Source organism: Mycena indigotica, assembly GCF_014461135.1.
Source record: "Mycena indigotica strain 171206Taipei chromosome Unknown Mind.scaff0004, whole genome shotgun sequence".
NCBI classification, from domain to species: domain Eukaryota; kingdom Fungi; phylum Basidiomycota; class Agaricomycetes; order Agaricales; family Mycenaceae; genus Mycena; species Mycena indigotica.
The window spans coordinates 5,529,094-5,553,896 of NW_023503003.1; the positions used below are offsets into that span (position 1 = coordinate 5,529,094).

The window sequence follows — 24,803 nt, forward strand, 5'->3', positions numbered from 1 at the left end:
GCCGATATAAGATTGGGTGATACATTCCCCTGATAGACCGGTGTAGGTCTGCCAGCTTGTCGGTAGTTGGCCATGACAAGCAGTCAAGGATTGTGCGAGGAAGATGAGCAAGTGGCTCTGTTGGAATGGAGTTGAAAAGACGATTTTTTCCCTTCTTATACATCCTGTGGTAATGTGGAACCGCTTGTATCTGAGGCTACAGTCAATGAAAGATACTTTGTTCTTGTTCACTACCTCGAAGTCGTTCAGAGAACAAAGACGAGTAGGCGGTTGCACGGGGATCAGTAGCAAGTACATGAATGAAATGCACCACAAGTCAGGGTTTACGTTCATAGGCCATGTCATTTGTATTCCGGGAACGAGTCTGTTAGGACTCTATTCTGTGGCTGGCGAGCTTCCCCGTAAGTTCAAGTTGACAAGCGTTATGAAGCTGGTATTAGTCGGATTGTATCGAGGCCTGTGCATGGCTAATGAGTTTGCGAGCGCTATAGGATAAGGCAACATACGTCAACCGAAATAAACAGATGTGACAAATGTGACGAGTGACAGATTCTATGACAGTCTATGACCTTGTATCCGGCCGCCTTGTCCAGTCGTTCTTGGTTAACGCCGTCGCTGGCTTCCGGTACAAGGCGAATCCGTGATTTGCTTCCCAGCACGGCAATCGATTGTGTTGCTAGGCAAGAACAACAGACGTACGACATTTTGAAGCTGGGAATGTTTGAAGTTGGGTTGGTCTAATTGCGTTCCTCTCTTTAGGTGAGTAAATCTTGTGTTTCTCCAACAACAACCAAGGTACTACCAGTACTGACAAGTCCCTGTATCTCTCAGGCCTTGCAACATTCGCTCAATGCGCTTTCTTGACCTCCAAGAGGATGTGCTCCTCCTGACCTGTTCCCTTCTCTCCGTTGGCGATATTTTGCTTCTTCCGACAGGCGCGTAACGTCCATTTTTGACACCGATCTTTCTCTTATGGAACCAGGTCTGCTCTACGATGCATCGTCTAACGCGGTTGAAGTCAGTCTGGCTCACTCAGCTTGCGTGGCTTTTACGCCAGGGCATTCGAATTCCAGCATATATTGAGGATTATCTGACCTTGACCTCACCCGACTTGGAATTGCTTGTGCGGAGGCTCTCATACGCCTCGCAAAAGTGGACGCCCCCAGAAAATCCCTCGCCGTTTCGGACGTGGTCTATTAACCTGCCTCAATCGATCACCTGGCTTCATCTGGCTCAAGGAAGATGGCTGTTCGTCGCCTCTTCGGACGATAGAGTCAGCAAACTCAGCTGTTGGGATATTTTTCGCGTATTCGAAGGAAACACGGAACCCATTGCCCAGGGCTATTTACCAGATGTGGTCAAGACCGGGAAAAGCTGAAGTTCAAGATCGCGAGATTGTGCTAGCTCTTGGTCTAGGCTCACAGTAAGTCATACACTACTTGTGTTGCTCAAGTTGATCGAGCAAGTACAGGTCCAACTCCACGCGCATCATTACGCTGCGCAATGTACGCAAAGAGTACTCTCTTCTTGAACTTCGCTTGTATTCCGCATTCAACACACGTTCTGATGCTATCGGGCTCATTCGTTGGTTGCGCCATTCGTCAACAGAGCAATGTTCCGCATTTAATCAACTGGAGAGAATCCCGAATAGTCGAAATCTTACCTCCACCCGGCGGCCTCGAAGCTCACGGTCGTAGAGTGCGTATCCTCAATTTGATCTTCTGCGCAAAAGTTGATGGCAACGGTAGAACGTGCCACTGGCCATGACACTTTGGAATGACAAGCTCGTCATTATTCGCAGCCTGGCTCTCGAAATCTACGATTTCCCGTCTGCTGCGACTGAGGCTTCAGTCGCTTATCGTGGGAGTCTCAAGCCACCCACGATCTGGGAAGTTCAAGTGCTTCCTCCTGACTTGGCTGATTCGCCTTTGCGCCTTGTTATCCTCTCTCCAGTTGGCCTGGAACTCATCGCCTTAGATCCCCTTCGGATTCATGAGCTCTACGAAAGCGATGAAACCTGCCCAACTACCTGCATCGTACGAGACCTACCAGACTGGTTATTCGATTACCCTTGGTACCGACTTTGCGTCACTCCCGATGGAACACGAGCAACCTGGCTTGAAGCTGCCCATCCTGGAGAAGAAGACTACCATCATCCTCGCTTTCTGTCCGTTCTGTTACCTGTAGAACCGGAGCAAGTCAATCAAAACAACACACCGCAAGTATGGGAAATTGACCCACAGAGCGACCCTGCCATCTGGGCTCGACCGCAAATCAAAGTTGACGAAACTCTGGGTCTCACCGTAGTTGGAAACTGCTTTGGAGAGCTTGGAATATATGACTTTGCTCATGGAACTGCATTTCCGAGCAATGACCTCAACCGTGTGGATGACTCGGTTAATGGTCATTCACTATCAGAAGTAATTGGTCGACTTTTCTGTGTACTGCCGAATTGACACACTAACAGAGTCCGATTCAATTGTCTCATCGACGAGGACCAAGGTCGAGAATGACGCAAGCCGAATTCCGAGATGCAACTGCTCATTGGTCGCAAGATGGAATAGTTGATTGGATTTGGGTTAATGACTGGTACGAAGATCGTGACTGGGCGCGTGTGTTTCGTTGGGGCGAAGATCCCGGCCGCTTCGGTTGGTCGATAGACCACGAATATGGCTTCCCCGGGGAGGTCCTACTACAAGCCTACACCCCACCGCGAATACGCAGGGGACACCCCGTGTACTCTTCTTCGAGTTGGCAACCGCTATCTTGTCGAAGACGGAGACGGGTTCATTCGTTCGTGGCCAAACAACGTCGATCACGGGTTTATCGTCGAGGCCTCCGACATTGAAGACCCCATTTCTCCTCGGGTACAAACAGAAAATAGTATATTCTGGAAGTTATTTCGGATGGATTGGGAGACCCACAAGCCCAGGCGGAACCGATGGGTCGAACAGCAGGAAAGAGGTGGTTGCACCAATTGGAACCTGCGTTGGAAGGAGGTAGAGGTCGCAACAAACGACCCAACGGAAGAACCACTAGCATAGTAGTCCATACACTGGGCTGATTTAGAAATTTCCCCCTTGGGAAAGTTATAGGATAAAGGCAAGAGTAAATCTTATATTTATCTATCCATTTTTTGTGTGATAAAACAACTATATAAATGGAAGCTTTTGACACAAAGAAAATCTGTGGACAAAGCTGTCCTTTTTCCAGCAGAAAAACTGAAAGTACTTAAAACTGTCTGATAAATGCTACATTTATTCACTAATTTGAGCTATGATTTCTACAAAGGAAAAAACTAGACATAAATCTGAGATATATCTGAGCATTGATCTGCAGGAAAAACCGCGGATTTTACTGACAGATAAAGCAACAGATAAACTTGTCTTTGTCTTTTGAATGGCAAATTTTTCTGTGGCTTTATCCAGCAGGAAAATCTGACATTTTCCTTACAAATAAATGTCTGGATTTATCCAAGATTTATCTCAAGTTTTTTCCTTTGTAGAAATGCTAGGTTAAATTAATGGATAAATGTGGCATTTATCTATAGGTTTTACCCTGGGTTTTTATGCTGGAAAAATGCCAGCTTTATTCCTAAATTTTTTGTGAGTCAAAATCTACCATTTGTACAGTGATTTTATCATACAAAAAATCTACAGATAAATTGGAAATTTATCCTTCCATTTATCCTCTAACTTTCCCAGGGGGTAAATTCCTTAATCAGCCCAGTGATATGTCAGACAATGAATGGGATGTAAGCCTTATCACAACCCCTGTACATGTGCTTTGATTGATGTAGTCAGAGGCAAAACCCAACTTTCACTCGCTGAATCTTGCAAAACGACCATAAAATTACCTTGCTTTAGCTAGGTCCCGTATGTGTGAAATTCATGCCAAACAAGTGTAAACAACAAAAACAAACATGTACAAACAAAGACTTGGGAATAATTATTCTTTTAAAGTTGCAGGGATGCCAGGGCTGTCATCTGTGTGTCCCAAATCCCTTTCAGCACCGTCAAACAGTGATATGAGGTCACAAAGCGTGACCAATTTCCAAAAAAGGAAGTTTTTGCTATATGACAGTCCAATCATCAGAGAATGTCACAGATTGTCACAAAATCAATATTGTATATTTTGACCATATGAACAACTTTCATTAAGTAACCTATAGTTGCAGCTTTATTTTTGTATCAGCATTGGCTAAATACTAAGAGCTTATTTGTTAACGAGAAACCAGCCTGGTTTCTCATCAGGACTCAGAAACTAGTTTCTCAACAGAAACCAGCTTCTCAGCAGGATCAGTCAGTGTCGTAACACTGTCCAATTAGTTGGCCAACAGTGTTGCATCAAATAATATCAAAATGTGCTGAGGTTTTTGTGTCTACACTTTATAGAACTTTACACAGAAAGGCAGCCTAAAAACAATAAATGTAGATTAAAGATGCCATAGCATAAACTTCCAGCCTTAATTTCCTTACTAGTGATGGCCAAGTCTGGTTCAGTCCAGTTCTTGGCCCATTTTGGCTGAACACCAGATGGTCCGTTTGGTTTAAAACCCAGATTCGGCAAACCTGAGCACCAAACTTCGCTTCGAACCAGTGTAAGGGCAACCTCGCAAGGCTCGAAATCAGAGTCCTGAGCAGAGGGGGAATCCTTAGTAAAACTACTACAACAGGAAGGGATGCTACAGACTCACCCTGAGCAGAGGGGGAATCCTTAGAGAACAAGCCAAGGAGCCCTCTGCTCAGGTGCACTACTATATACTAGTGACCGGAGTAATGATAGAGTGACTGCATAGCGACGAACAACGCATGGGAGAAGTCAGGTGTCGCCAATGGACCCTAGGTGAGTGTCGAGTAGCCCTCGAAGCTCCGGAGAGGCAGGTTTGGGACCATGATGCCAAGGGAAGAGCCCAGGCATCCTTAGAAGGCCCAGGAAGGGCTTGGGGGTCCAGACTGCCTCTGGGCGTCTCCGCTTGTGACCGTGACCGTCACAACCGGAATCGGAATCGGAATCGGAATCGATTCCGGGTGTGTGACCGTGACGTGACGGCCGGAACGAAGGGGGCATGGAGCGGAGAGGGAAGGAGTCGGTCTAGCCCAAGGGCCGGGGAGTGTCGGAAAGGACCAATGGGAATGGCGGCTAGCCATGACCACTGGAGGGTAGCGACAGGAGGGTCACTCGGAGACGTCCCCGGACGTCTCCAGAGAGGTGGAGGTGTGAGGGCGTGCAGCCTGGGGCGCTGCAGTAGGCACGAGCCTTAACGGCAGTAGGCCTCACCCAAAGGAAGACCCGATGACGGGGGCCGTGGTGGCGGAGTGGGGGGCGGAGCCATGGCGGGGCTCAGCCATCCGAACACACAGCACAATGTCGCGCAACAACTGCTGGATCGTTTGCTTGTCCTTCTTTCGCTTTATTGCAAGACGTCAACGCGCTTGTCAACTAAATTCCCAACGGCGGTAGGCCGATTTCATTCCATCTAAGCCAGGGCTTGGTGCATAACGACTTCATTTGTTGAGGTTCTCAAGCTCAAGAGCTCTATAACTGACCCGCACTCTGTAAGGGCAACCTCGCGAGGCTCGAAATCAGAGTCCTGAGCAGAGGGGGAATCCTTAGTGAACTACTACAACAGGAAGGGATGCTACAGACTCACCTGAGCAGAGGGGGAATCCTTAGAGAACAAGCCAAGGAGCCCTCTGCTCAGGTGCACTACTATATACTAGTGACCGGAGTAATGATAGAGTGACTGCATAGCGACGAACAACGCATGGGAGAAGTCAGGTGTCGCCAATGGACCCTAGGTGAGTGTCGAGTAGCCCTCGAAGCTCCGGAGAGGCAGGTTTGGGACCATGATGCCAAGGGAAGAGCCCAGGCATCCTTAGAAGGCCCAGGAAGGGCTTGGGGGTCCAGACTGCCTCTGGGCGTCTCCGCTTGTGACCGTGACCGTCACAACCGGAATCGGAATCGGAATCGGAATCGATTCCGGGTGTGTGACCGTGACGTGACGGCCGGAAACGGAGAGGGGGGGGGCATGGAGCGGAGAGGGAAGGAGTCGGTCTAGCCCAAGGGCCGGGGAGTGTCGGAAAGGACCAATGGGAATGGCGGCTAGCCATGACCACCTGGAGGGTAGCGACAGGAGGGTCACTCGGAGACGTCCCCGGACGTCTCAGAGAGGTGGAGGTGTGAGGGCGTGCAGCCTGGGGCGCTGCAGTAGGCACGAGCCTTAACGGCAGTAGGCCTCACCCAAAGGAAGACCCGATGACGGGGGCCGTGGTGGCGGAGTGGGGGCGGAGCCATGGCGGGGCTCAGCCATCCGAACGTAAGCCCGAACGCTGACATAGGTTGGGGACACCCAAGAGGTCCAATGGGTAGAGGTTGCAGGGAGACCTTGATGAGCGACAGCCCAGAGAGGCTATAAGGCCATAGGCTCGAGGTCTCAGAGGAAAGTGGTGCGGCCACATCCGGAGAGGTCTCCGATGGCATTAGTGATCCCTGATGGTGACTCCCGGAGAGACTCCCAGAAAGGGGTGGCCATGGGAGTTGGAGGTTGGGGACCACTGGATGCGGGATGTGGTGGGAGAAGTGGAGGAGGAGCATCAGGGTGCAGGAATACAGAGACTCGGGTGGAGACACGGAGACGCAAGTGGAGACGCGGAGACGCGGCGCTTGATGGGATCAAGTGACGGCATCAGGGTTTCCCCTGACATCATCCCCCCTTCAAGCTGCGTCGCCCCGATGCAGGAAAAAAATCGGGGGTCACTGAGCTCGACCTCCGGAGTCCCTTGTCCTCCGGTGGTCAAGCTCCTGTCTCCGGCGACGTCCAGAGACTGTCCGTCTCCAAGAGCCAGTGTGACATTACCTTGGCGTTGCTCCAGTGATTGCTGCTGCCAAGGTCAACCTGCCGAGTACTTGCGTTCTCCAGTGGTTGAGCTCCCATATTCGGAGAGGCATTTTTTTGGCAGTTACACATACAATGGAGATAAACACTGAATTCACCCGGCAAATCGACTATTTTTGGCAGTCACACTCAGAGGCCTTGGACACCGAAAATTTCAATTCGGCACCAATGTCACACACATTTTGGGCGCTGAATTGATTAAAATGCTACAGTATACCATTTTGTCTGATACATTCCGATTATGTCCAAAACAGATGGGATTTTGATTAGATAATGGTTTCTAGTTGATGACAGTCACTCCGTCAGTGCTGAAAAGCTGGTTTCTGTTGAGAAATTGGTTTCTCATTACTGAACGAGCTCTAAGTGATATACAACTGATGGTTTTCTATCTGCAAAAGCTTTTATATAAGGAAGGATACTTAAATATTATGCCTATTAAGACATGGTCTAGAAGTTTTATGGGTAATAGGCCAAATAAATTGCATAAAATAGTGGGGTGCTCAATGCTCTGTTAGTAGATATATAGCTCAAATGCCTATCCAACACCAGTTAAGCCTGATGTCCAAAAAATCCAGATAAATTTCAGTAAATCTGAGCTGAGTGAGCTCCAATATGGGTGGGCTGTTCAGACAATCTCCTCTAAGGGCATTCCTCTTGGAATAGATCTAGAGTTCAAGTTTCATTCACAATATATATATATACCTGCCATTACCCTATTAGATTAGTGGCAAAAAGATGTACTTTATTTAGTACTAAAGCAAGGTCTCAGACTCAGGCACAGGTGCCAGAGGCCCTTGTTATATAGCTCATGAGATTATTTGATTGTAAGTACAGTAAGCAGAAGAAACCTGGCACCTCATCACGCCGAACTGGCCACATCGTACTCGTCCTGGATCTTCTGGAGATGGTATTCTGCGTTGGACATGCGTCACTAAGTACAGCGCGCCGAGAAGGACTACTCACGCATGAAGAGCGAGTTGCTCATGTAAACTCGCATCGCAGCGAAGCTACTGTCGAATTCCCAGCGCAGTTCGTGGTCGGTAGGATTTTGCTGAAGTTCGTGAAGAATGACGCGACAAGCGATGGCCCATATCGGCTATATCCCGTCTCAGGTTAGAGATTATATAAACAACAATGTCAAGGTGGCGTACCGCGAGAATGGGACTGATGAATGTTTGCGGTGAACCCACAATTGCGGGGTGTGTCCGGGCCAAATGCAGGATCGCGCGCGCGGCGTCGAGGAAACGTTGTTGCGAGTGTGCTTGCGTCAATGAGCTGTCTTGGGCAAAGGGACGATGGAGTTGTATTTCAGCTGCATGCGCCATACTCCGCCCGACAAGGTCAATTTGTTGATCCGTGGGCGAAGGCTCAGATTGACCGGAGGGACTTTCTGGGCTGCAAACTTCCTCGATACGCTTGTCGATAGCAGAGAACTGGTCGTAGAAGGCTTGCGCAGCTTCTGCATTATGCGGAGAGCCTATTAGGACGTCAGAAAGTAGTCTAATGCTAGGCGGGAGCCAAATAACATACCAGGTTTCCACTCCGATCGAGTCACTAAATGGTTCGCAGCCTCCCAGAGCACAGCGGCTTTGGCAAGTAGTTCCTTTGAGGACTTGGGCGGCTGGTGGTCGCCTACAGCGAGGAAGGTTTGTACAATGTCGGTCATCTCAGAGACCTGGAGCCGTTAATCGGCGTCTGTGAGTCACGGAAAAGTACCCACCTTGGTACCAGGCCATGGGGTCTCGATGGGATTCGTCCAATTTGGGAGTGTGTTCATAACAACCGACCAGGCACGATCCAGAACGACGATTTCCCAACAGGCGTTGACGTGTTCTTCGCCATCGGCGTCTGAGTCAGCGAGCAGCATCGCACCAGGCCGTACATGCCCGTTCCTCATAGAGTAGATGTCACTCGTGACACCGAGAGATACAGCAGTCGCGGTGTGATATAGGCCTTCGAGGAGCTTGCCCACTCCGTAAAAGTACCAGGCCAGTATTACTTCGGCCTGGAGAGCGTGCAGTACGCGTTTGGGGTGAAGCCCGGCGAGTGCATTGCTTACCGAAGACAGAGCACGAGTACGGAAAACGGCTTCGTGCATTTTGAGGGATGGAGATGGTGAAATGGAGATAGCCGCAAGGTATATTGCCGAAGTAAGGGCAGGCGTAGGACGAGAATGATGATTTATCGGCACGGACAGCATGGAGGCGTTGTAGACTTGTTCAGGGTCCAGAAAGAAGCCAAACGACGCAGCTGAAGTCATAAATGTGTCGAGTCTAAGGGAGCTATGAGATATATATTGAGGAAATATGCGAACTTCACTCACAGATTCTTGGCCAAATGGGGCGGCAGTTCTTCAGCGGTCCACCATGCGTCGGGTGTTGGAACGCGGCTTGGCGGATGGAGCAACATGGCTGACGAAGTAGAGGCGTCTAAAACTTGATGCAGGCCGGGCATTCGAAAGTGGGTGACCTGCTTATACGGATCGAGCAACATGACGTCCGTTTTAGCTTCCTGTGGATGCTCGAGCTGATGAATACGGAACTGAATCCGACTGATGTCTTCCTCAAGGACCTCTGCCCTCGCACGCGAGTAGTTGTCCGTGTACTCACAGTCCTCTTCCCGTGCCGAGCGTCGACATTGGCCGCAAACGGGCCGTCTGGGAAAACAAACCAACAGAGTTTGGGTATGAATGTTCAACAAATGCAATGAAAAATACACGCACTGTCCATCGCATCTCTGCAGTCGACGTCAGAGGCTTTCATCGCATGGATTGAGGGACTGACCATTTTACGGTGCCGGCAAGGGTAACATGCTTGATTTCGTGGTAGAGTTCGTTTGGTCGAAGTCGAGCTCTCCGTGTCCATTCGAGGTCTACCCCTGCCCCCATCGTCTCCTGCGCTATATAACTCAACATGGCCGAGGGTCACTCGCCGCGAGCAGCGGTAGTTTCAGCAACCGACCGCACAGTTGGTCAACAAATTGGTCAAAGAGAAATTGTCGACAAGGTGTGACAGCGTCATCGTCACGTCGGTAGTGTCGGGCCGGACGGTGATAACACGGTGTCGCTGAGATGGACAGGTCTTTTGCGTCTACCCGGAAGGGTTGTGTTCGGAAGATGGCCAACTTCACAACCGAACACTTGTGATGCCCTCTAGCCAAGGGTCGGAAAGCTTAGCAAGGCCGAGAAAGTGACGACTTCAACGCAGTGCTCGGCATTGCAGGTAATAAAGACACTACAAGTACATAGGAATGGGATACAAAAATTGTTATACAGCAGCAGAAGTAGAGCCTTTGGTCTTCCACGTTGAGACCATTGTCCCTGATGTTGTTGTCCTTGCGTCAATCGCGTGCCCCAGGCCCACGCGAACAATGATGAGCGTTGGCACAATGTTCTGCATTGATTAGTTACTTTCCAAGGAAATAAAGTAGGTACCAGCAGCTGGGGCAGGCCACCACGGAAAGCACGCCAAACCGTCTGTCGCCAAATATCAGTCGCAACCAAAAGAGGACCACGTTAACCTCACGTCCGGCACATTCATTGAGCGGAGAATGACGTAGATGACGGTCCACACCGATATGATAGCACCAGACTCCAAGCTGCGACGTATTAATGAGCCTGCATTCAAGGAGACGAGACGAACATCATCGCGGTCGCATTGTTATATTTTCGGACGACATCAGCTTGGATTCCCAACTGTCGTGCGCGGTGTCGGGTGAACAAGATTCGCCCGGCTGATTGGAGTTTACCGCTGCACGTAGTAATAGAGATTGAACACACCTGTCAAGCCAACCAGCACCAGGTTGGTGAGGACACCAAGCAGAAACCCGATCCTCAAGTCAACAGTGGGGCCACCGGGTTGCGGATAGTCGCCTTGCACCGCCGAAAGGTAGCTCAGGACTACAACAAGATAAGCATGTCGAACGAGAAAAGGCGCAGCGCACTCGTTGTCAGGAGCAACATGATGCTCGGAGCAGCAATAACATAGTAGTTGCGTCCCCACTGAGTTTAGATGTGATTTTTACCGTGGATTAAGTCAGGAGACGCACGATTAGGAAACAACGGTAGATCTGTTTACTGAATAGATGGCCAAACAGGAAAAAAAAGACCCACCAAAACCCCATCTGTAACGAGACTTGGGTGGGTGAATAACAATTTTCTGGAGACGAGAAATCTTACTTGTTGGTCACCAGCGAAACATCCTCCAAAAAGTTCCACAGGACGTTTTGATCATGGACGTTGTTTACTGCGCGGCCCTGCCCTTGAGCGACGCGAACGTAAAGGAGCTCCGTTGCTGTGTAAGCGCCGCCCAAGCGGAAGAACATTTGCACACTGGCCATCACCAGCATGACCAAGGTGGCGCCGATGAGGATGGACGACCGCTCTTGCCCAGTAGCGTGCCGCCCAATGAGCAGGTTTATTGCAAAGGCGAAGAGCACGACGAAGATGCCATAGAAGAGGATCTCGGTCTGTGATAAACACGTAAGATAGAGCAGCGCTAGCGGGAGGAACACTTCAAGTTCTCACAAAAGTGCAAACAATTTCTGCTGCTGCCCCATTCCAGAAAGTCGAAAAAGCAGTCGCGGGTATACTGTATACCACGCCTGACATGGTGAATAGGAAGCCCAGTCGCGCTGCGAAAAAAGAGGAAAAGAAAGTGGTGGGGAGAAGCGAAAAGAGTCGTAGCACGTCCAAGGATTGGTCAGCTCTAGATAAAGCCTGAGCTCGGCGCTGGCTATAATGAAGGGTTATGGCCATCCGAGATGTTTCCCATCGTCGACGTCAACGTCTTTCAATCACAGCAGTCCAATTCAAAGAAGTGCATGGTGGGCCTGAGATGAAAGAGAATTCCTGTTGTCCAAGACAACCCGAGGTGTTTCCTATGGTTGCGGAGTGCGGAGCTCGCGGCCATAAAAGCGGAAGCAAAGGGATGATTGTGATGATCTGACAAGTTGCCAAATATATAAGGTTTAGGTAGATAAGTTATAGAACGAAGGTGCAGGTTGTGTACTAATAAATTCCGCTCAGAACACGCCCGACAAGGGTCGGTCAACAGGCAGTGTTCCACTCCGGCTCGGGCGTGGGCGTAGTGGAGGCACATACTCTTCAGCTTCAGTAGAGCCGGGAACAGGGAAGAAGTAAGGTGCCTCATATGGCCGAGTACGAAGTGTCTGTGAGCGTTTGGGGACTGGCAAATGGTCGATTGACTGCCGGGTGTCGATAGAATGTCTTGGCGAGTCCGCTACAGCGTCAGGAGAGCTGGCGCTGGTATCGCCTTCATCATCAACCGATGTGAAAGAGATGCCAGACCATCGGCGCGCATCTGAAGCTTTCCGTTTGTGCAATAAAGGCCCGAGGAGCTGCGAGCGCCGCTTCTCTCCGCACGTTTCAGTGGAGATGACTATAAGCGGGTGAGTAAAGACAGGTTAAGCAGCCAAGTGGAGGACGCACTGCTGGTCGAGCGCTTCAATTTCTTGGGAAGCTGCAAGAACGACAAATGGCTATGCGTAGAGTCCACGGATGGGCCACGCTCATGGTGAATGCTTGGAGGCTGCAGTTCTGGAGGAGCCAACGACGTCTGCTGCTCTGGAAACGACCACTGTCTGGGGAATGGAGTTGGTGGAGTCGATTCAGAACGACGATGGCCATTTCGGGTTTCTGGCGGTACCCGCAGTTCAGACCGACCAAGCCGGACCGAATTATTGCGATTGTGTACCGTGCGCTCTAAACTGCGTGACCTGGCTCTGCGTGTCGTGGGTTTAAGGAACGTTGGATGCCGCCTCGGGTTTTCGGGCGACGGAGACTCTTCCGAGCTTGAGTTACTGGGATTCGTTAATGTCGGTGGGATGCTACTCCTCCGCTTGTGCTTCCTATGAATCGTAGAGCGACGTCTCATAGACAAGGCCTTTGTTGGGTCGTCGCGGGTGCCATGGAAGGGCCATAACAAACGAAGGAAGGTTGACAAAACGCTCTATCGGCATCATCAACCGAGGAAAGAAAAACTGTGCAGCAAGACGCACCAGCGTGAATCCAATTGAAGCATACAACAAGCCAGCAGAAGTCAAAAGCGTTCCTCGAGAGCGGACATCCATGGTGGCGGCGACTGTCAAAGCCGACGGAGGTGAAAAGCGGGAGTATCTCTCCCTATATACGCGCGGCATCACGGCGGTCGTCAACCGAACTTGTACAGCCAAGCATCACAAACTAGTTTGTTGATTTTCATGGTGTTTGAGGCTACCCCATATGTCATGAATTCAAAGAGCCAGGCGGGTCAAGAGTGGGTTTGGCCGTGGCTGTTGAGAAGAGAACTCAGAAATCGCAAGGAGCGAATTTGATCGCCGTAACGCGATCACATGTTGGATAGAGAAGATACAACAGAGTATAAGGCTTAATAGAACCCCCAGCTCGAGCAACCCCCTCTCTCCTGCTGTTCAATCCATCGGTTGCGCTTACGGTCCTCCCGCTCCACCACAAACGATTTGGTAAACACCTCATCATCGGTCCTCGCGGTCGGGCACAGAGGCAGCTCGACTTGGGCGGCAGGCACATGGAAACCATGGTCAACAGCGTTCGACCAAGAGACAATGAATCCGTCGCTGTCTTCAGCCAAGTAGCGGTCGCCTATCCGGAACAGAGTGCACGGCGTATATGCCTCATCGCGTGGTGTGTAAGCCTGCGGAAGTACTTCGCCCGGAAAGCCGTAGCTGTGCTCCATCATCCAGGCAAGGTCGCCTGGGTGTCCACACCACTGATGCGGATTTACCCAGTTGCGGTCCTCGTACCACTCGTTGGTCCAATGCCAATCAACGATTCTGTCTTGAGACCAATGGCTAATCGCATTGCGGAATTCTTCCCCTGACATCGTGGCTTCGGGCCCTTTAATGGGAGTTAATTCGAGTGGGGCCTGAAATATCGACTCAGAAGGTATACAAGCCTGAGGGAAAGTAGTTTACCTTTGACAGAATTTGTCCAAGGAGCGGGACGTCTGGATCGGCCACCTGCTTGAAGATGTTGCTCGGGAAGACATTCCCGCGGCCAAAATCATAGACGCCAAGCTCTCCAAGACAGTTTCCAACAACGGTGAGACCAAGAGTGTCGTCGACTGCGATTTGTGGTAGAGCCCAAATGGCGGGATCGCCGGTTGGAACGAGTTCCCATTCTTGGAGAGGATTGTTTGGAGATACCTCCGTTTCCGACGGCAGTAGGACCGAAAGGAAGCGGGGATGGCTGTAGTCCTTCTCCCCAGGTTTGGCAGCTTCGAGCCAGGTTGCTCGCATCCCGTCTGGAGAGAGACAGAGCTTGTACCAAGGACATAGGAAGAGGTCGATTGGGGGGTATTGCACTAGACATATGCTGGGGCAGATGTCATCTCTGTCGTAGAGCTCGTGTATAAGGGAAGAATGTAATGTGACGACTTCCAAGCCAGCGTCAGACAGAACAACAAGGCGCAACGGGGAATCCGGCGAATCGAGTGGAAGCACTTGTACTTCCCAAATCGTCGGAAGTTTGACGAGACCGCGATAAACTACAAGATCGCATCAGGAAAACCAAATTTGTCTGGAGTGCCTGGGGCATCTGGAAGTCCTGGAGAAGCTGGTACCAGGTGTCCCAGACAATTGTCTGGCCCCAGGTTCACCAGACGGCCTCCAGACAGGTGACAAATATCTAGTCAGAAATAAAATCATCATGATATAAGAAGCGGGATAATAGCCCTATAAGTTATGAGAAGGAACAGCACTACAATGACTTGGGAATGAACTGACGAGTTTTGCTCATCTAATACATGCGAACGACTTGCCTGAGTTGTGAATTTCATCCAAGTCCCGATATCAGCACGTGCATCAAGGATCGATTGATCAAATGTAGATCCGACCATGCGCACACTGGCAGCCGACGCACAGCCTTCACACTGGTTGCTTCCCTTCCCCCACCATTGCCTCACAAATCCCGATGCGCCTTCCTGGCCTTCCTGCGCTCGGACAGCTCTTTGTCTAGCTCCAAGTTGTCAAGGCCGCAAATGGTCGTCAAGCCCTCGGCACTCAAGAGTGAAGCTGCAAGAAGCTCGTCACAACCGCTGAGGCCGACTCCCGGCTCGTCAATAGGTGTGTCGGAACCATTTGCACCGTGTTAAGCACTGATGCTGGAACCATATCGGGATAAGCGTGCCTCAGCGCGCTGACGCGGAGCAGCCTGCAGGGCCAGCGGGACGGTACCAAACGACGTTATGCGGGAGTGCAGCGCGCGTGCGGCAGGGCGGGACTGATCGTTTCCGATGCTCACCACTCAGCAAGGGTCCGTTGCTGCCTCCTTCATATTGCTCATTCGCTAATGCAGGGCCCAGCACTGAGTGGCCCGAGGCGCCCGGCATCTGGCCGCCCACGCGAAGGGGAGCAAGATATATGCGCAGGTGTGTGGTATCGTTGGAAAGACGGAAGGGCGAGCTAATACTAGGCAACTCTGGTAACTAAACCATCCCGCAGCGCCAGGAACAAATCGCTGCATCGCTGCAGGTGTTCCCGTCCCTGGGCCGTCTGCGATTATGGCACGCGGCGGGCGGTTCGGGCATCAAGGACTATGTCGTCGTAAGTCTTGGTCAAACTACCTCCATTCATGGTTGATTGCCGCCTGGCCCACAGAGCTGCTGGACCCCAAGACTATCATTGCGCCGGACAAGCGGGCGGCTCTGAACGCCAAAGGCGCTGGTTTCGAGCATGCGTATTTCGTTGTATTTCAGCAGTCTACTGACAAGCTGGTAGTGCCCGGCGCAAATGGCAACTTAAAGCACTCCCAACGAAGCTAGCCTATGTCGCGTTCATGCGGTACAACCCGATATACCCCGATGCAGAGGGAAAGACTAACGTTCAAGCCGTCCGCGTGCGTGTCCGTGTAAGCGCGATCACAAGGTGGACTGGTGGTAAAGGTAGGCCTGGTGGAATTTGGTCAGTGTGTATCTACATATGTATGTATCATTGCTCTGAGAAATGACATGATTCTGCTTGTTTTTATGAGTGTTTTGTGACTGGAATTGAATCTGGAGGTCTGACTGGAACTGTCTGGTAGTTGCTCTGGGGTGTCTGGTACCAGAGATTTTGTCTGGCAGTCTCTGGATTTAGGCATGTTCTCTGGTGCCAGAGGTGCTCTGGGGGATCTGGAAGACCTGGAAGACCTGGTACCAGGTGTGCCAGACAGATTTAGTTTTCCTGATGCGGATGAGAAATCGTATGTTTCTAAGGTTGTGCTGCGAATAACGACGAGTTTGTCGCCCCAAAATGCCATTAGATGGGGTACGCTCTGCATATTCTGAGTTGCTCGTCATGGACAGTGGATCGTAAGGCTCACTCGGCGACCGGGAGCTTCGAAACCACCTGGCGGTGGTGGAATTTCCACAACTCGTCCCTCCCTCCACTTGATCAGATGCGGAATATTACTCTGTTGGCGAATGGCGCAGCCAACGAAGGAACCCGATAGCATGAGAACGTGAGTTGAATGCGGTAGACAAGCAATTTCGACAAGGGAATAGTCTTCATGGGCCTTGCGTAGCGTAACAATACATGTGGAGTTGATTCTATGGCGTTCAAATCAGCATCGATAAATAGATGCATTGACTGGGAAAAGCTTACCGCGGACCCAGTCCAAGAGCGAGAATTATATCGCAGTCTTGAACCTCAACCTTGCCCGTCTTGACCTTGTCGGGTAAGTAGCCCTCAGCTATGGGTTCCGTATTCCCGCTAAATATGCGGAAAATATCCCAGCAGCTCAGCTTGCTGACTTTATCGTCCGAAGAGGCGACAAATAGCCACCTTCCTTGAGTGAGATGAAGCCAGGTAATCGACTGAGGAAGGTAAATGGGCCATATTCGAGACGGCGATGGAGTCCCGGTAAGAGCCCATTTTTCTGAGGCATACGACAGCCGTCGCACGAGAGACTCCAAGTCTGCCACATCTAAAGCGAGATAATCTCCAATGTAAGGTGGAATCCGAACCCCCTGGAGGAATAGCCACCCTAGTTGATTCAGCCAAACTGATCTCAGGCGCGTCAACCGATTCAGTGTGGTGCAAACCTGGTTAAATGGTCAGTAGTATGCTCTCAATGTAGCAGCACCACGTACCTGCCGGATAGACAGAATATCCCCAACAGGAACCAACGCGAATAGCTGGAGAAGCACATCCTCACCGAGTTCGAGGAACGGCATATGTAGGAATGTCAATGGGGTGAAAGTAGTCTGAGGGAGGCACCGTTAGCTGGTGACACTGCGAGATTTGTTATTGTCCCAGCCAACAAACTCCCAATAAACACTACTTGCCTCCGGAGAACAATGTCCAACCCTCAGATTTTCAAGTCCAGACGGACATTGAATATGCCAATGCTGTTGTTCGTCGTTAGCGCAAGTATTCGCCGACTTTGCCAATGCTACTTACACTTACTTACATGAGAAGGAAGCCCTGTGCGTCCAAAAGACAATGTCGACAAAAGGCAACGTCAACAACTGTCGACAACGACAACGGCACGCAGGATCAAGGCCAAGTAAGTTGGTCAAGAGCCACGAATTCTAAAACTGCGTACGTCTTTGTGGTGTTGCTCTACAGTAGTTTGAGGGGTGGGTGTAAGTACAAGGAGTGACAGAGCATGCGCATCGTTGGATAACAAAGAGGTAGCTGCGTGTGTACAGTATCGTAGACTATTGCAGCTGGCAAACAAAAAAAAACTTCAGAATCATTACATGAATGTCCTGAACCATCATCGATGCATCATCCTCCATGCTCAACGCGCATGCCAAAATCATGCATCGAGCTCAGCGGGTCGTCTTTTGCGAGAGCCAGTTCTTCCTCTTCCCAAGACAAACTCCAGTCGGTAAAGCCGCCTCTTTCTTGCTGCTCAGCCCATCGATTACGTCTAGGCTTGTGGCTCTGCCAATCCAATCGGAATGATTTCCAAAATACAGAATCCTCCGTTTCCGTCGTCGGTCGGATCGGCTCTTCGATGTCAGCAGCGTGCACGACAAAGCCATGATCAACGTTGTTCGGCCAAGAACGAATAAATCCGTCCTCGTCCTCAACGAGGTAGCGATTCCCGATTCGGAAGAGAGTACATGGGGTATCCGCCGAGTGTTCGCGCGGGGTGTAGGCTTGCGGCAAAGCTTCCCCAGGGAAGCCATATTCGTGTTCTATAGACCACGCGAAGTCGCCTGAGTGTCCGATCCAGCGGTATACCTGGGCCCAGTCCCGGTCTTCGTACCAGTCATTGATCCAAAGCCAGTCGATAATTCTGTCTTGCGACCAGTGAGCAGTTGCCTCGCGAAATTCATCTTCTGACATTGGCTCCCGAGGCCCTCGTCGGGGGGCCAGTTTGATGAGAGTCTAGTGGGACTATGTTAGTTCGCTATTATCTAGGGAAACGAATTGGTTACTTGTGCAAGTGCATGACCAGGTATCATTTCAACATCCCCATCAGCCTCTTGATCAAAAACGCAACTCGGAAAGCCAACTCCACGGCCGAAGTCGTATACGCCAAGCTCTCCGAAACAATTACCGACAATGGTGATACCCAGAGTTTCGTCGGCTTCGATCTGGGGTCGAGCCCAGATAGCAGGATCGCTATTTAGGTCAATATCCCATGATTGGGGTGGAATGTTTTGAAGGAGTTGCTCTCCTGCTGATGGCAGCGGAACGGAAAGAAATCGGGGATGGCTGTATTTCTCTTCAGGCCTGGCAGTGTCAAGCCATGTTGCTCGTGTTCCGTCTGGGGAGACACCAAGTTGGTACCAGGGGCATGGAAATTGGTAATCAGACGGATATTGTGCGATGCAAGTGCTCGGGTAGACTTCATCTCTATCGTCGTGGAGGTCGTGAAGTAGGACTGGGTCCAAGGCGATTAACTCGAGGCCGACCTGCGAGAGAATAACGAGGCGCAAAGGTGAACCGGCAAGGTAAACAGGAAGCACTTGAACTTCCCAAATCCTAGGTAGTGTGATACTGCCGCAATACACGACTGAAGCTTGCGCGGTAAGCGAAACATCGTAGACTTCTAAAGCCACGCTGCGGATGATGACGAGTTTGTTGTTGTTCCATAGTGTCATGACATTGGGTACGCTCTGTCCCTTTATCAATGTCTATGATGGTGAAATATGGGAAATGCGCACTCTACGACCATGGACCTCGAGGCCACCGGGTGGAGGCGGAATTTCTACGATCAGTGATTTTTTCCAGTCGATTAGGTGCGGGACATTACTCCCTCGGTGAATTGCGCAACCGATGAAGGTACCCGATAGCAAGAGAACATGCGTCGAATTTGGTATACGAGCAATTTCAACAAGGGAGTAGTCTTGGTGAAGTTTGCGCAAGGCGATAATATGCGTGGAATTGGATCTATGGTGTCCAAATCAACTGAAAAAAGACAGGATTCCTGAACGAAATGACTTACTGCGAGCCTAAACCTAAACCGAGAACAATATCACGACCTTGAACTTCGGTTTTTCCGGTCTTGACCACGTCTGGTAAGTAACCCTGGGCAATAGGTTCCACGTTTCCTTCGAATATACGAAAAATGTCCCAGCAGCCCAACTTGCTAACATTTTCGTCAGAGGAAGCAACGAAGAGCCATCTTCCCTGAGTAACATGAAGCCAGGTTATCGATTGGGGAAGGTTGATAGGCCATATCCGAAACGGCGAGGGAGTCTCTGCTGGCGCCCATTTTCGCGAGGCGTATGAGAGGCGCCGTACGAGGGATTCCAAGTCGGGCGACTTCAAGACCAGGTGGTCCCCGATATACACCGGAATTCGAGTGCCCTGGCGTAAGAGCCATGTTAGTTGGGTGAGCCAGACCGCCTTCAACCGTGTCAAATGATTCATGGTGGTGCAGACCTGGCTTCATAAGAAGATGTCTGGGTGTCAACATAGAGGCTACGCACTTGTCTGAGAAGCAGTATATCGTCCACAGAAAGAAACGAGCAGGTAAGGAGCATCACATCCTCTTGGAGGTCAAGAAAGAGCATTGGTGTGATTGTGGGAGCTTCGAGATTGCGAGAATTGCCGATACTAGCAGCGCTTCAAGCACTTGAGAGTGATGAATCGTTATTACAAGAGTCGCTCACCCGCAGTCACCCCAAGGTCTCCACCTAACGAGAAACTTCACATATCCCAAACCTCAGCCTCTATTGTACCTGCTCAACGACGCAGTCAGCTACTATAAGTGGGATAAAGAACAAAGCCTAAACCAAGCGCACTTTGGTCAACCTCGAGGTCAGTGCTAAGCGGTTCGTGGGTCGTCACACGACGCCACACATCCCATCAAATCACTTTGAATTTCAACTTGAACAAGTATAACGTCCGTGCCTCTGGCATGGACAAAAAATAATTATTTTGCAGCGCCCACACGGCCGCTCGCCTGCGGCTCACCACCGGCGGGCGGTATCCGAGGGGTGGTCACATGAATTTCACGTGCCATCAATCAAAACGCATGACCAAAACGTGATTTTCTGTCATTACGCGATTTCCAGCTGTTTTCATATTATAGATCTACTTGAATCTGGTTCGTTCAGTCTCTTCCAAAGCATCTACTGCTTACCGCATATAAGTAGATGTTACACTGTTTGCTCTCCTCAATTCTACATTCACCAAATCCTCTGATTAAAATAGCTTTCCAACTATGAACATAAGATACTTCAAGTTCATAGAGCTCGGTCCCTGCCGGGTAATGCGGAAAATGGCACTGTCTACCACCCCGATGAATCGTGGAACTCGAATGTAATATCGTGCTCGTCTACGATTTGCGACGCTTATAGAAGCAAGGCCAACATCTTCAAGTTCTTTGTGGACCAGCCGATCGGTTCTCATCTTTCTTACGCAAATTTCGGCGAGTCTGTGGTGCGTTGCGTGGTTGCCGAATTGACGCGCATGACAGAGCACCACAGAAGAGGCAGCGAAGGATGTGGCTGTTTTCATTGCTATCTTCTTCGCCCATTTCAGCAAATTTCAAGGCAGCAGCTCATTCACTCAGGAATACTAATAAAACTGTGGCTACTGGTGAAGGGCTGTACTCATAAAACCTGGGGAAGGGCTCAAGGGTCACAAATGTCACACTTTTTAAAAAACCATTTTATTTATTTTTGGGTGTTAGATCATGGCATTGATGATGGGATTGATAGCATCAAGATAAAGTGATCAATGTGGAACAATTTTTGATGGACATCAGTACCATTGATGGCTATGTCAGGATACATCAATTTTAGCCTAATTAGGATGTATACCTTTGCCCTAGATCACAGGCCTACCTAGATGTTTATCCGGGTCTTCGGCCTGAAAGAATAGTGATTTGCCTTTCCATATCTGGTAATAGCTTAGTCATAGCTGTCAAACTCATTGAGATATTCACAATTGATTGAATGTCACATTTTTTGTCACCATACTCCGGCCATGGCTGGCATGAGCTCCCCTAGGTTTTATGAGTACAGCCCTTCACCAGTAGCCACAGTTTTATTAGTAAAACTGAGTACACATCCTGAAGGCAGAGGACTTCACCTTGCTGGGGAATCATATGCCGTCTGTATCTCTCTCTAAATTTGACTTCATTTCAACGTTCGACAGCGCCGTCTTTTACCCGCCTTCGCTGCCGCTATCTACGATCAGAACCAGTATTTCGTTCAAGCAGGAATCGTGCCAATCAACCTCAATTCCCTAATAATAGGGGAGTTCACGGTAGGTGGGCAAAACTCTGGGCAAACCTTCGGGCAAGACTCTGGGCAAGTGAATAATTTTATTGCTTGCCCAGAATCTTGCCCCGGGTGTTCACGGTAGGGCAAGGCAGAGTAAATTAAAATATATTACGCAAGCGTGATCCGTGCCCGGAGGCGCATCTATCTTATCGATAATCCATCTCTCTTGCCTCTTCCCACCTCCACTGCTGCTCCGATGCCGCAAAAGACCGAGCGGCAGTGCGACACGGACGAGATCTTGGAGATGATCGGGATCATGAAGGTCCTGGAGGCCTTCCAGGAGCTCAAGGATGAGGAAGAAGCTGCAGGTGCTCCCAACGCGCCGGCAGATGACGCCCGCGGCCGAGGACGACGAGAACATGCCCATCTCCGACATGCTGATGCTGGGTCTCATCTCTCTGCATGCTCAACGCTATCTCAATGAGCGTCGTGTCATTCCCAAGGGCAACATTCTCTCGGTGCTGCTCGAGGACTGGAAAACCGGCTTCCCCGACTTCTTCCGATCCTATCTTCGTGTCACGCCGGCAACATTCGACGCCCTGCTGGATGCGATCCAAGATGACCCCGTTTTCCACAACAACTCCGACACCGCCGAACAACTTGCGGTCGATTCACAGCTCGCTGTTGCCCTCTACCGATTTGGGCACTACGGAAATGGTGTCAGCGTACGAAAAGTCGGCCTGCAGCTTGGGCTGGGATTTGGGACCGTTGTGAAGTCCACTCGGCGGGTCATTGCTGCCTTGTGCCGTGACCGTGTCCGGAAATCTGCAATCCGCTGGCCAACCGAGGAGGAAAAGGAGCAGGCAAAGGAATGGGTCGAAGAGCATTCGTGCCCTGCATGGCGGGATGGTTGGCTGATGGTCGACGGCACTCTCATTCCGCTATATGCTCGTCCGGCACATTTCGGAAACAATTGGTTCGACCGCAAGTCCAACTACTCCCTCAATGTGCAGGTTCGTGTTGCTGCAGCTCAATCCTCTCCATTTTTACTCACTTAGTTCGTAGCTGATCACGACCCCAGACCTGCGGATTATCGACTACGGAATCGGTCTTCCAGGCAGCCAACACGATGCAACTGCGTGGAAGAAAACTTCGAATTCCAAGCGAGTTTGTAGTCTTGCTTCCCAACGGAGAATGGATCTGGGCCGACTCTGCCTATCCACTGCAGCTCTGGCTTATGGCTCCATACAAAGCGTAAGCTTCCATTGCTATTTTCTACGCTCAAGGCTGAGCTACCCCAGACCGATGAAGTTCCAGGACTGGAACGAGATCTTCAACTACTACGTCACCAACGTCCGTGTCCGCTCGGAGCATGCAGTTGGGTACCTCAAGGGTCGATTCTGCTCCTTGCATGGCCTTCGGCTACGAATCGATGACCAAGAGCATATTGGTTTCGCGACATACTGGATTATTGCCTGCATGGTCGTGCACAACTTCGCGATGGTCCACGAACGCAACATCGACATGGACACTGACGCGTTTTTCCTCGAGGGTCTGCAGCATGTTCAGGCGGAGGTAGCTGAGGCAGGTGCCATTGATGCTGATGCTCGCGATATCGAGCTTGCAGCAGCAGAGGAACGGCGATGCGAGATCAAGGAGATGCTATTCGACTTTTTGCGTACAGAGAACAGTAACGACGAGAACGATGTAGCGTAGGTACACAGAATCAGGCGTTGTATGCTCCCGAGAAGTCAAAAGCTGGTCCGTACTGTGCCTCCGTTCGCGCCTTGATCATCTCGAGCTCGCGTTGATGCACCCGCTCCCTCTCGTCCGCTTGGAACTGCAGCATCTTCATCTCCGACTCGTGCTTCTCTCGCGCCAAAAGCCGCTCGTGCTCGTGCTTCAAGTCGAGAGCTTGACGTTTCGCATCTCGTTCACCTTGGAGCAGCCCGGCCAGCGTGTCCATGGGTCCCTTGCGCTTGGCCACAGTCGGTGGCGGAGCAGCTGGCGCTTTCAGCGTGATTTTGGGACGAGTTGCACCAGCAGCGGGGCGACGTGCCGCTGCCGGTGCAACGCGGGGTGCTGTGGCCACGGCGGCGTAGCCATATCGTCCATCTGGAAGTGTCATGTCAGCGTAAAAGAAGAATGAGAAGGAAATGCTGCACGCACATCTGAAGCAGCACCACGTCCGAGCATCAGGTCGAGCCCGTCATCGAGCGACGTCGTGCTGTTCGAGCAATGGCGCTGGTCGGTGACGGGGCTCCCGCGAATGAGCTGTGTCATGCGCAGGAACCACGGGTACTTGGTGAGGACCTCCTCTTCTCGGAGTCAGCCTACTGGTCAAGGAGAGAAAGTTGTTGGCGACGCACCGAGCATATTCGCAGCATCGCCCTCCAGCTCGCTTGCCTTTCCCTGCTCTACCAGACCCGCGCCCGTTTGCGTAAACTTGCTGAACTCGCGCATCGTAATGGTGCGCATACTGAAAGTTTCGTCAGCAAAGAACAGGAGCGAGACGACGGCCACGCACGCTTTGAGCCGTCCGCGGACCTGGGGGACGAGCTTCTCCGGCGGAATGTCAGCCCAGCGCGGGTCGGGGTTGAGGGTCTTCACGACGAGCCGTTTGTGGTGGTCTGCCGGTCTCGCGGCGGTCGAGTGACCGGCATTGGACCCGTTGCCTTTTGTGAAGCCAAGGGCAAGGCGGCGGGGCTCGTTGCTCTCGATGTGGGTGAGGAGGGTCTCCGAGAGAGCGTGCTCCGACTTCCAGCTGGGTCGAGACTCGAGATCAGCGGAATGTGGGCACAGAGAAGACATGAGCACGCACGGGATGTCAGCCACCCCATCTGGCAGCGCCTCGGCTTCCTCTGCTTCTTCGTCCGGAACAGGCTCGGCGGGCTTCTTCGCCTTTCTGCTGTTGGCCGCGGGCTTGGCTGCGGTTTTCGTGGCCGGGGCCTTTTGTGCCGTCGTCTTCGCGTTGGGCGGCTTGCTTTTCGATCCTTTTGGGCGGCCAGGGCGGCGCTTTGGGGGCTCAGGCGCGGGCTCGGGTGGCAGGCCCTGCGCAGCACGCAGCTCGGCCGTGAGTCGCGCGACCTCTGCTGCGTTGACAGCCGTCGGGGCAGACATGCGGGCGACGTGAAAATTTCGCGTCACGCTCGTTACCACGGATCACGTCGCTTAGCTAATAAATTCTTGCCCAACGCTCGAATAAAACCTGCCCACCGAGTTTCGGTGTGCAAAACTTCGAAAACATTTCTTTTTAA

General features: G+C 51.2%; 8 protein-coding genes across 8 annotated transcripts; 2 read left to right on the forward strand and 6 right to left on the reverse strand.

Moving 5' to 3' along the window:
• Window positions 1–994: 994 nt before the first annotated feature.
• On the forward strand, window positions 995–2,848 carry MIND_00551500 (F-box domain-containing protein; the record flags this gene model as incomplete). Its single annotated transcript, XM_037362294.1, has 6 exons — window positions 995–1,273; window positions 1,317–1,423; window positions 1,472–1,584; window positions 1,640–1,698; window positions 1,749–2,420; window positions 2,468–2,848. 6 exons carry the CDS (start codon window positions 995–997, stop codon window positions 2,846–2,848), a joined length of 1,611 nt encoding a protein of 536 aa, XP_037222586.1.
• Window positions 2,849–7,757: 4,909 nt separating this feature from the next.
• MIND_00551600 (uncharacterized protein) lies at window positions 7,758–9,762 on the reverse strand (the record flags this gene model as incomplete). Its single annotated transcript, XM_037362295.1, has 8 exons — window positions 7,758–7,810; window positions 7,862–7,994; window positions 8,050–8,375; window positions 8,429–8,573; window positions 8,619–9,171; window positions 9,222–9,554; window positions 9,621–9,634; window positions 9,682–9,762. The coding sequence occupies 8 exons, from the start codon at window positions 9,760–9,762 to the stop codon at window positions 7,758–7,760; spliced, it is 1,638 nt and encodes a 545-aa protein (XP_037222587.1).
• Window positions 9,763–10,164: 402 nt separating this feature from the next.
• MIND_00551700 (uncharacterized protein) lies at window positions 10,165–11,654 on the reverse strand (the record flags this gene model as incomplete). The annotated part of the gene is made up of 10 exons (XM_037362296.1): window positions 10,165–10,290; window positions 10,332–10,373; window positions 10,423–10,495; window positions 10,540–10,630; window positions 10,677–10,796; window positions 10,841–10,898; window positions 10,946–10,966; window positions 11,010–11,031; window positions 11,076–11,365; window positions 11,424–11,654. 10 exons carry the CDS (start codon window positions 11,652–11,654, stop codon window positions 10,165–10,167), a joined length of 1,074 nt encoding a protein of 357 aa, XP_037222588.1.
• A 266-nt stretch (window positions 11,655–11,920) lies between these two features.
• Window positions 11,921–12,988, reverse strand: MIND_00551800 (uncharacterized protein; the record flags this gene model as incomplete). The annotated part of the gene is made up of 3 exons (XM_037362297.1): window positions 11,921–12,297; window positions 12,348–12,867; window positions 12,917–12,988. The coding sequence occupies 3 exons, from the start codon at window positions 12,986–12,988 to the stop codon at window positions 11,921–11,923; spliced, it is 969 nt and encodes a 322-aa protein (XP_037222589.1).
• Window positions 12,989–13,284: 296 nt separating this feature from the next.
• MIND_00551900 (F-box domain-containing protein) lies at window positions 13,285–14,173 on the reverse strand (the record flags this gene model as incomplete). Its single annotated transcript, XM_037362298.1, has 2 exons — window positions 13,285–13,800; window positions 13,850–14,173. 2 exons carry the CDS (start codon window positions 14,171–14,173, stop codon window positions 13,285–13,287), a joined length of 840 nt encoding a protein of 279 aa, XP_037222590.1.
• A 1,689-nt stretch (window positions 14,174–15,862) lies between these two features.
• On the reverse strand, window positions 15,863–17,127 carry MIND_00552000 (F-box domain-containing protein; the record flags this gene model as incomplete). Its single annotated transcript, XM_037362299.1, has 5 exons — window positions 17,005–17,127; window positions 16,517–16,956; window positions 16,236–16,461; window positions 15,941–16,187; window positions 15,863–15,891 (listed from the first exon to the last, which is right to left on the reverse strand). Exons 1-5 carry the CDS (start codon window positions 17,086–17,088, stop codon window positions 15,863–15,865), a joined length of 1,026 nt encoding a protein of 341 aa, XP_037222591.1. The 5' UTR covers window positions 17,089–17,127.
• Window positions 17,128–17,644: 517 nt separating this feature from the next.
• Window positions 17,645–19,887, reverse strand: MIND_00552100 (F-box domain-containing protein; the record flags this gene model as incomplete). Its single annotated transcript, XM_037362300.1, has 5 exons — window positions 17,645–18,253; window positions 18,304–18,987; window positions 19,036–19,261; window positions 19,317–19,756; window positions 19,804–19,887. The coding sequence occupies 5 exons, from the start codon at window positions 19,885–19,887 to the stop codon at window positions 17,645–17,647; spliced, it is 2,043 nt and encodes a 680-aa protein (XP_037222592.1).
• A 2,009-nt stretch (window positions 19,888–21,896) lies between these two features.
• MIND_00552200 (DDE Tnp4 domain-containing protein) lies at window positions 21,897–23,262 on the forward strand (the record flags this gene model as incomplete). Its single annotated transcript, XM_037362301.1, has 3 exons — window positions 21,897–22,559; window positions 22,628–22,800; window positions 22,848–23,262. The coding sequence occupies 3 exons, from the start codon at window positions 21,897–21,899 to the stop codon at window positions 23,260–23,262; spliced, it is 1,251 nt and encodes a 416-aa protein (XP_037222593.1).
• Between the last annotated feature and the right edge of the window lie 1,541 nt (window positions 23,263–24,803).